At 60.5% G+C, this 9,528-nt stretch overlaps 2 protein-coding genes across 2 annotated transcripts in view; both read left to right on the top strand.

Moving 5' to 3' along the window:
* Window positions 1–1,163, top strand: part of VOLCADRAFT_69679 (uncharacterized protein) — a gene marked incomplete at both ends in the record, with an annotated part of 3,605 nt that extends 2,442 nt beyond the window's left edge. The window contains 3 exons of the mRNA XM_002958560.1: window positions 35–167; window positions 480–594; window positions 977–1,163. Of these exons, the coding sequence (XP_002958606.1) occupies window positions 35–167; window positions 480–594; window positions 977–1,163 (435 nt within the window). The remainder of the gene's footprint in view (window positions 1–34; window positions 168–479; window positions 595–976) is intronic.
* A 1,885-nt stretch (window positions 1,164–3,048) lies between these two features.
* The window catches only part of VOLCADRAFT_119989 (uncharacterized protein), a gene marked incomplete at both ends in the record, with an annotated part of 7,812 nt that continues 1,332 nt past the window's right edge, over window positions 3,049–9,528 (top strand). Inside the window, 9 exons of the mRNA XM_002958559.1 lie at window positions 3,049–3,181; window positions 3,835–3,998; window positions 4,446–4,616; window positions 4,973–5,176; window positions 5,693–6,018; window positions 6,323–6,451; window positions 6,889–7,039; window positions 7,629–7,832; window positions 9,099–9,258. Coding sequence (XP_002958605.1) covers window positions 3,049–3,181; window positions 3,835–3,998; window positions 4,446–4,616; window positions 4,973–5,176; window positions 5,693–6,018; window positions 6,323–6,451; window positions 6,889–7,039; window positions 7,629–7,832; window positions 9,099–9,258 — 1,642 coding nt within the window. The remainder of the gene's footprint in view (window positions 3,182–3,834; window positions 3,999–4,445; window positions 4,617–4,972; window positions 5,177–5,692; window positions 6,019–6,322; window positions 6,452–6,888; window positions 7,040–7,628; window positions 7,833–9,098; window positions 9,259–9,528) is intronic.

Here is a 9,528-nt window from a genome sequence, read left to right as displayed (position 1 = left end):
CGCCGTGTCCGCCTTCCTGTCGGGGTTCTACGAGCTGATCCCGCGCAGCTGGGTGTCCATGTTCAGCGGGGAGGAGCTGCAGAGCCTCATCAGCGGGGTGGCGGCGCAGGGGCTGGACCTGGAGGACATGAGGGAGCATGTGGTGTATGGCGGGGGATACCACGAGGGTGAGGAGGGGGGAGGGGGGAGGGGGCTGCTTCGGGTCCCACCCTTCCTCATCTGGGGCCGCTACTGCTACCGCTACTGCGAGGAGTAGAGAGCCGGGATGTCTGCATGTCATTGTGTGCGTCCGTCTGTCTGTCTGTCTATCTGCCTTGTGAAACATTTCAGTCATTAGTGCATTCGGTGTCTCGGCGCCTCTCTCCCCTCCCGCCCCGTGCAAACCCTAACTCTACCTTTCGTCCTCCTTCCTTCGCATCGCATCCATCCCGACCTCCCCTCCCCTCCCCCTCCCACCACCCCCCACCCAACCCCCTCAGAGCACCCGGTGGTCATCCTGCTGTGGGAGGTCCTGGACTCCTTCACCGCGGAGGAGCAGGGCCGGTTCCTCAAGTTCGTGACGTCGTGCAGCCGGGCGCCACTGCTGGGCTTCAAGTAAGGAGGGGGGGAGGGAGGGAGGGGGAGAGCCACGTGCTGCGGCTGGTGGGGGGGGGCGGTGGCGGAGGTAGCTGTAACGGTGGCGATATTGGTTAGTTGGTCCGGCATAGCAGTCGTCTGTGTGCAAGAAGTGCCACACACAGCGGATGTGGAGGAGTCGCTTCGTCAGTGGTCAGTGGCGGGGGCGGTCCACCCGAACATCGCTGCACTCGCAATTGGTAAAACTGTACCGAACGGCACCGACACAGACATACGTACAGACAGACAGCGATCCAGAGAGCTGCATACGTCCACCTTTCTTACTCACCTCTGGCCGCTCAATCCCCCCTTGCCGGGCCGCCCTGCCCCCTTCCGCCCCCCTCCGTCCTTCCTCCCTAAGGTATTTGGAGCCCAAGCTGGGCATAAATATGAGCGGTAACACGTTGGACCCCTCGGCCCAGCAGCGCCTGCCCACCGCCTCCACCTGCATCAACCTGCTTAAGCTGCCCCCCTACCGGACCAGGGAGGCCATGAGGGACAAACTGCTGTACGCCATCAATTCGGGAGCGGGATTCGACCTCAGCTGATGAGATGGGACGAGCTGAGATGAAGAGAAAGCCACAGGGCTCACGCCGAGGAAAGGGGAGGGGATGGGCGTGCGGAGTGATATGATGAGCGATATGATGTGGGGATGAGAAATGGGAGGTGCCCTGTGTGTGCATGTCCTTGTGTTGGCGGATATGTGTGTGTACGTATGTATGTACGGTGTATGTGAGGAGGGGGCCAGAGAGGGGGCTCATGGGGGGGTTACACTGTCGCATCGGCGGGGACCCGGAAGGGGTCCGCGTGTGTAGAAATGGTGGGGTGAAATGGGGTATCTGCCCCTGGTGGCCAAGCTGTGGAGCGGGGTGGGGATGTTGTCCGCCGGGCACGCAGCGGGGAGCTCGGAATGGGTAGGGGTGGGGGGGGGGGTTGGAGTGGGGTGGACGGAGCTGCAGCAGGGGTAATCGCGGCTGCCACAGAGAAGGACCAAGTCGCTGCACTGCGGTGTGCAGCATGCGTGTGTGTATGTATGTCGGGCAGTCTGTCATCGCAACATCTCAAACCGAGGACACGGGCGGCTCAGGGGGTCGCTCGGGGCTTTCCGGGGTGGGGGTATCCGGGAAGGGGTTTCAGGTGAAGTTGGCGTTTCCCTCACCTACCCCCTCACTACGGTGGCGGTGGCAGCAAACTCGGATATGCTACCGCCCGTGTCACGGGGGGGGAAGCAGACTGACAGCAAGCAATCCTGTAAGCATCAAATGGAATTTAAATTTCCATCGGCTTGGTTTTCACCGCCAATAGTTGCAGCAGCCCAATCAGAGCGCCAGGGCTCCCTGTATGTTATGTATGTATGTATGTATGTGTGCATAGGTGCTTTACAGATCGTGGGTGCACGTTATTGGGTAGTGATGAATTACGGGCCTCTTTTGGTGGCCGAGTGAAATGGACATGTGTGTGTGTGTGTGAGAGTGAATGAGAGTGAGACCGAGTGAGAGAACAGCTAAAGATCTACACAAACGGCAATACAGTTCAAGGCGGCTCTTGCTCCAGAAGCTCCCGAAGCTAGCTCGGTTTGCAGGCAGAGGGGCTGAAGGGCAGTGAAGGCGAGTAGGGGCTGCTGTAGAGCGGTAAGATGAACCGGCGGAGGAGGCGGACGCAATAAAGTTTTTGTACACAATCGACAGCGGTCGTGGGAGACATCAGTGTGTGTGTCTGTGTGTGTGGGAATGTGGAGTGATGCGGTTACCTAATTTCGCATATTCGCGGTTCTTCGCAGGCTAGTTTCCTTGCCTTACAATAAAAATTGCCGCCACATGTAATCTTCGATCTTTCCGACTCCTTGAATCCAGCCATCCAGCCATCTATCCGACTTGTTGACGGCCGGAGCTGGAACTGGAAGCGGATGGCTGCACCTGTCAAAAGGCCGCTGTCCAATGAGAGGGGGGAGGGGAGGGACTGCTCGCTGCCCGTCAACCGCCGGGTCCAGTCCCCGCCGGATGACATGATCCTATATGATGGGGCACCGCGCATTGGAAGTAAAATCTTCCAGTCTTCCAGTAACAAATTTACGTCACCGAGTTGTTTGTATTTGAAACATACATTTGTGCATCCAGGCGGCCCGGGTGCTGGTGCTGGTGCTCCCAGGAGACAGCGATATATGGGCGGGGCACCGGTCGCGGGGACCAGCGGACCCCGGGCAAGTTGAAATCCGTCAGCAGTCCGCGCCGCGAACTAGACTCGTAGCTGGGCTTCCTGCGCTTTCATCAGAGGCGGGCGCAGGGGCTGCTGCACAGTTAAGGGCCCGTTTAGTTTAGAGGAGTCCGTCTGCTAACCGTAGCCTTAACCCCTCGAGAGCGCGGCAGCTGCGTGACCACATCCCGAGTCAAGGGGACCCTAGCGATGCGAGGCGGTGTTTGGAGCTGCTTGGAGATGGTCGGCCAAGCAGCGGGCGGACCAGTCGCGGGGTTACTGTGCCGCACTGCGCTGTGTGCGCTGGCGACGGCCTTGACAGCTGCGGTGATGGCGGTGACGGTGGCGGGTCAGGCCTCAACCCTGCCTGCTTGTAAGGGGGCCTCCTCATGCACATGACACATGATTGCAGATGCAACTTGTTTTCGGAACTAACCATCGAACTAACTGCCTAACTGGATATGATCAATTATGGGATAGGGCTCCTCGTCCGTCGCCACCTTCGCCACTTCCGTCTGCTGTTGCCTGCTGACCTTCATCATTATTGCGACCTGTCTCAGCCGGCCGGCGGGAAAGGAGGGGAAGGGAAGGGGTCGCTGTCTTGCGCCCGTTTGTGTGCTGCTCGCGTGCCCCCCTCCTCCTCCCCGTCCTCCCTCCTCCTCAGCTGATGGGTCGGCAGACTGCGGCGCAGGGCCCCCAGGGCTAACGTAGCACGGTCCCCCATGTGCCGACCTCGGCTGCTTGCGTCGTTGTACGGAATGCAACGTACGGCTTTTTGTACGGCCTCACAGCCTCCGACCCACAGGAATGCATGAACGTTACCCGCCTGCATTTCCACCTCCTCCATCACCGTGCGTTCGTACATACACGCCTAGGTACCTTCCTGCCTTCCCCCTCCTTCACTGTGACACAGAGCGGCAATCATGACTAAGAGCCGCATGCGCCCCACATGGCCAACCCACCCCGATCTCCCCACCACACCACCATTTCTCCCCCACGCACCCACACACCCCCTGCTCCCTTCAGGCGCCCCCGTGGCCACCCTGGTGCTGTACGCCGGCAGTGGCGGCTACCCGTACCTGAGGGGGGTGTACGATGAGCTGCCCCTGGACAAGAAGGGCCTTCTGCCCCTGGGGCAGGGACAGGTGGCGGCACTGGACTTGGAGGCCCCCCGATGCAGCCTGCTGGGGGTGGGTAGGTGGGAGCAGAGCCCGCATTTGGGGGAATGGGTGGCGGTGGGCTTTTGGGGGGTTAGGCAGCGGACGGGGTGGAGGAAAGGGGAAAAGTCAGTGGAGACGGCGGTTGGGTGGCCGCTCGTACAAGTGCTTTCTTGCCCGAGGAGTACGGGTAAGGGGCCACCGGGCGGGGGCTCACCTCGGGGGTTGCGAAGATGGCGGGGGGACCGGAGTCGGGGGAAGTGGGGGGAACGTTTGGGAGAGGGATCAACCGCCAGGAAGTGATGTCTCTGTCGCAGGCGCCTGCGGTGGTACGGCACTTCACTCTCATATGCAACCCCATCTCCAACCCCTGTAGGGATGGGGAGAGAAGGTCTCTAGCGGCTTGTGCGATGAATGTACGGTGGTACCAATATACGGCAGGTCACATCAACTAAAGCTACGTGACCCACTGGCTCGTAGATGTCATCCTGGCCGAGCAACTTACTCCTGTACGACAACGGCACCCTGTCCCGAGTGCTCCCCAATGCGATGGCCTCCCTGGGGGCTGTGGGGGGCACCCTCATGCTGTACGGCCACCCGGGTTTGGACGCGGCGGGTATGCGCAGCCTGCAAAGCCTCCGCAACGTTAAGGTACGGCGATGCACGGCACAACGCGGCGTGACACGGACCTGCGGCAAGGACCCGCCCCCACCCCTCTCTCCCNCCAGTCAGAGGCCCCCTCGCCGACCCCCGGCGGGTTGGCCGTGTAGCTGCCCTGGCCCCTCCCCCGCACCTCCGCACCCTAACAACCCGCCCTAGGGAGAAGAAATGGATCCCCGCGTGCTTCTTCCCCTCCCCTTCCCTACCTTCCCCTCCCCTCCCCTTCCCTCCCCTCCCCTTCCCTACCTTGCCCTCCCCTCCCCTCCCCTCCCCTTCCCTACCTTGCCCTCCCCTCCCCTTCCCTCCCCTTCTCTCCCCTCGTCCCATCGCGGGGGTTTGTCACTCAGTCTGCCACCAACCTGTTGCTGTACAATCTCGATGCCCTGACTGACCTGCTGGGCCTGGAGGGCTTCACCTCCCTGCCCGGGGACCTCTACCTGGGGGGCAACGGCCGGCTGAGGTGGCTGGGGGGCCTGGAGGGGCTGCGGGAGGTGGGGGGAGATCTGGCGCTGCTCAGCAACATGGCGCTCAGCTCCGTGCAGGGACTCCAGGTGCGCGGTGGTGGGAGGGGGAGGGGGCCCCGGGTGAGGGGTGAGGGACCAGGGAGGACAGGGGGAGCGAGAATGTGTGCCGTAGGTGATATGTCCTACGGGAAGACCTGCGGGTGTCGTTATTGTTTGGTTCGCTAAGAACACAAGTAAATTTGCACTCCTCCTGCTCATGAAGCTCGAGAACGCAGAAGCCAGTTTATTGCCAGCAATTCCACACACACGCGCACACACACACATACACACACACCGGCTGCTGCTACTGCTGCTGTTGCCGGCCCCCCGCCGTTCCGACAGAGCCCCACCTGACCTTATTCGCCCTGCACACCCTTCCGAAGGTGACAGACTGGTGCCAGACTACTACTACTGGATGTCGCGACCACGACTACCATATTGCTTTTCCCGGCTGCATGTCTGCCACCATCCCTGTGTGTATGCTGCGCTCACGCCTCTCCCTTTTCCTCCCCCCGCCGCCCCTTGCCCCTGCCGCTGTCCCCACCGCCCTGCCATCCCCCACAGAACCTGCAGGTGGTGCGGGGCCAGCTGCTTGCCATTGGTAACGGTAAACTAACCAACCTCCTGGCGATGGCGTCACTCACCTCCGTCGGATCACTGAGGGAGACCAACAACGGTGCCGTACAACTGCGACTACCTGAGAATGTCCGAGTGGGGCTAGCAGCCGCTGGAGGCCAGGACGGCGGGGGGGAGGCGACTCTGCTCGCCAATGCCGTTGTGCAAACTACCTCGTCCATCACCACCGCCATCCCTGGCGCCGGCCCTGGGCAATTCCCCCCTCGAGTGGACACATCTGTCGTACTGCTGTACAGTGGCTCAACCCCCGACTTGTGAGTGGCGGGTGGTTGGCGGCGAGCTGCTGTATTTGGTTGACGTCAGCGCGGAGCAAAGCTGAAGTACTATCAAACTGTGTCGTACGATAAGTACATGCGTACGTGTTTAGGGTTGCTCTGGGTTCTACGTAAAATGGTTGCAATGCTGACTGTTTTCTGCGGGTGTCATGTGTGGCTTGTACGGGATTGAGGTGGCCCCGTGCCTCCCCTCCCCAAACACTTGCCCCTACTCCCGCGCACGCGCTACATCGCCCCATCCCTCAACCCTTTCATCGTGCGTATGTATATGTGCGTGTGTTAGAGAGGATGTGAGCGACTGGCTCAAGAAGTTCGATCCCCCCGTGGAGCCGTTTGAGGTCAGGGAGTACAACACCCGCGCCATCAACCTGTACGACACAGCAAGGGAGGCCCAGAAGCTGTCCGTCATCAGGTGTGTGTGTGTGTCTGTATGTCTTCATATGAGCAGTTGTGGTGGGGCGCTGCGAGTGTGAGTGTGACGAGTGTGATGACCGTGATGAGGTTTTTGAGTGTAACGAATGTGAGGGGTGTGATAATCGTAGTTTTATTAATATTAGTCATTATTTTCCACGGTTTTCGTTTGTTGGCGCATCACAGCTTTCCGGGCGAGCCCGGCTTGACCAACCTCCAACTGTCACGCCAACTTGTGCCCCTCCCTTCCCATCTAAAATTTGAACACTGCAGCGCGTACCTAAGAGAGACCCTCTTCCGCTGGGGGAAGGTGTTGCCAACTCCACAACCTGACATGACGAGCCATACCCAATCATAGGGTTGCCGTACACTGCTCTCCCTCTCTGCTTCCTCATATGCTCGTGTGAACGTGTGTGTTTCGTTCCCCCCTATCCCCAGCGGTTCACTCGTGATTTGGGCCAGCAGGGACCTGGGCCAGGGGCTATGGCCACTATCGGGCCTTACGGCGGTGTACGGCCAATTAGTCATCGTAGGACCTCCCGATCGCAGCAGCGCACTGGAGACCCTCCAAGGGCTGGACAATCTGCAGGTGGGTGTGAAGATGTGCTTGTGTGGCGGTGGTGATGGTGTGCGGAGAAAGGGGCTTTGGAGCCTTCTGTTGAGGGAGGAGGGCGCGTGTGTGGGGGAGACGGGGTTGACGGGGGTGGGCGGGGGATCAGGCCCTACAGGCGACGGGGGTGGGCCGGGTGCCGCGTCCTGTACAGCAGGCGAGAGGGAGGTCCTGGATGTCACGGTTGTACCGTGCTGTACGGCACGGTACGGCGACTGGTACAGGCGGGGCGTGTTGTGCGGTATGTCGTATGTGTTGTATGGCCCGCATTCTTCCGCATGGGGTGCGCCCGGCTCCCTCTCCCCTTGCGCACCGCCGCCGCAGCCCACTGCATGGTAATCCGAGCTGCTTAGTTAGCACCGTTCGGCGTTGGTCTCCGCACCTCTCTCTCCATCAGTCCCTTCCTTCCCTGCTATCCACCCACTCCCTGGCAAGCGCCCCCCTTCCCCTCCCCCTTTCGTCCTGGGGATCTCCCCTCCCCCTCCCCTCCCCCTCCCCCTCCCCCTCCCCCTCCCCCTCCCCCTCCCCCTCCCCCTCCCCCTCCCCCTCCCCCTCCCCTCCCTGACAGTACGTGGGGGGCCTGCACTTGCTCTACCTTCAGCAGCTCCGAAACCTCACCGGCCTGGGCGGGCTGGGCAGCTGCCGGGGCGATCTCAACATCCTGCAGTGCCCCTCCCTGCCGTCCACCCGGGGTCTGGCGCCGCTCACCTCCGTGTACACTGACATGTACCTGGTGGGGAACACGGCGCTGTGGGACATAGCAGGTCTCAAGGTGCGATTGCTGGATGTGCATACACGGATGCATGTACGGATGCATGTACGGATTCATGAATCACAGGCATATACGAATATATATAGTACACGAATATGCAACACGCTGGTGACGTTGCCATCGTCGGTGTTGTGGAGGTTGTTGGTGACCGTCGGGTCCTGATGGAAATGGTTTGTGATAGCAACCACCGAAGCTCAACGCGGGTTGGGCTGGGTGGTGGGATGGGGGAAATCCTGGATGGGGAGGGGCCACCAGATCGCGAACGAGCAGAAGGGCGGGGGAGCATGGGGACATGTGTCTGTGTGTGTGTGTGTGTGTATGTGTGTGTGTGTGTGTGTGTATGTGTGTGTGTGTGTGTGTGCGCGCGCTTTGAAACGGTGGCACATCGCCTTACGAGCCAAAATGTTGAGCGAGTCAAATATGCTATTATGCGATAGTGCATAGCTGCATAATGTATGTATGTTGTTACAGGGTGGTATAGCTTCACCAGCGGCCCCCTTTCCCGAGGCAGTTCCCTGCTCTCCCCTGCGAGAGGGGCACCCTAATCCAACTTCACCCCATCTGACTTCAGAATGTATTCGTTGGGTTCAGCAACTCACCACCAGCATCCAACCAAATCTAGCGGATCAACGGCGCCTCAACTTAGTTCGCAAAGTGCTATAATCACGTCCTCCACCGTCCACAAGATGGAGGGCCACCTCCCTCACACATCGAGCGGTCGGCAGCCAGAACCTCCGGGAACAGAAGTGAACTCAGGGATTTTACTGTTCACCTATCATTATTAGTCTCCCGCAACCGATGGCGAACGCACGCGGGGAACCCCCACCGCCTTAGCAGGAGGGCGCCTTAACCACTCGGCCACAGGTGCTTCATTATATGTGATTGAATAAGTTGGTACAATAATAAAATTCACATGCAAATATTGATTATAACTGCACGACTGCGAGTGCGCCCTCGCCCTCGCCCCCACTCAGAGCGCCGCCAAAGGTCGAAGGACGGAGGGCTCTGCTGGCGGGGGTGGGTGGGATGACAGCTTTCCCCCCTCCCGGCGCATGAATGACCGATCCCACCACGCAAACGCCGCGTGTGTTTGACATTGATGTTGGCGGCATTGAGGGGGGCGGGCCCACTGCCGCACTTCATCATCATCGCGGAGATACACTCTCATTCCCACATATTGCATCTCGCCCGCAACCACACCACACCACACTCACCTCCAACCCACCTCACCCGAAACCCCGACCCCCCCCCCGCTGCCGGCCACAGAACATCCGGAGCGTCGGCGGGACTTTGCACCTGCAGGACATGCCGTACGTCAAAGACCTGGAAGGCCTGTCCGGCGTACGGTCGGTGTACGGCCACTTCGTCATCCAGAACTGCAGCCAACTGACCTCCACCTCCGCGCTCAGGCAGCTGTCCAGTGTCGGTGAGAGGGCTCGGGGGGGGGCCGCCGGCTTACCCCCTAGCTGTAAGCTGCCGTACGCGATATCCGGTCCGCGTGTGAGTCCCCTCCGAAACCCTTCATCCTGATTCCTTGGCTTGGTTCACGCGGCTTATGGACACAAGCTAGGTGGTATGATGCCTCTAAAACCCCGCAGACCTCCCCCGACCGCCCCATCCCGCTCACGGCTCCTTCCCCTCCCCTTTCTCCTCCTTCCCTCCCTTACCTNATGTCTCTTTCCCCACCCACCCACCC

The sequence above is a fragment of the Volvox carteri genome (assembly GCF_000143455.1).
Source record: "Volvox carteri f. nagariensis unplaced genomic scaffold VOLCAscaffold_98, whole genome shotgun sequence".
Taxonomy (NCBI): domain Eukaryota; kingdom Viridiplantae; phylum Chlorophyta; class Chlorophyceae; order Chlamydomonadales; family Volvocaceae; genus Volvox; species Volvox carteri.
The sequence above is the reverse complement of the archived record's forward strand: the minus strand, read 5'-3'. Positions and strand labels throughout refer to the sequence as shown.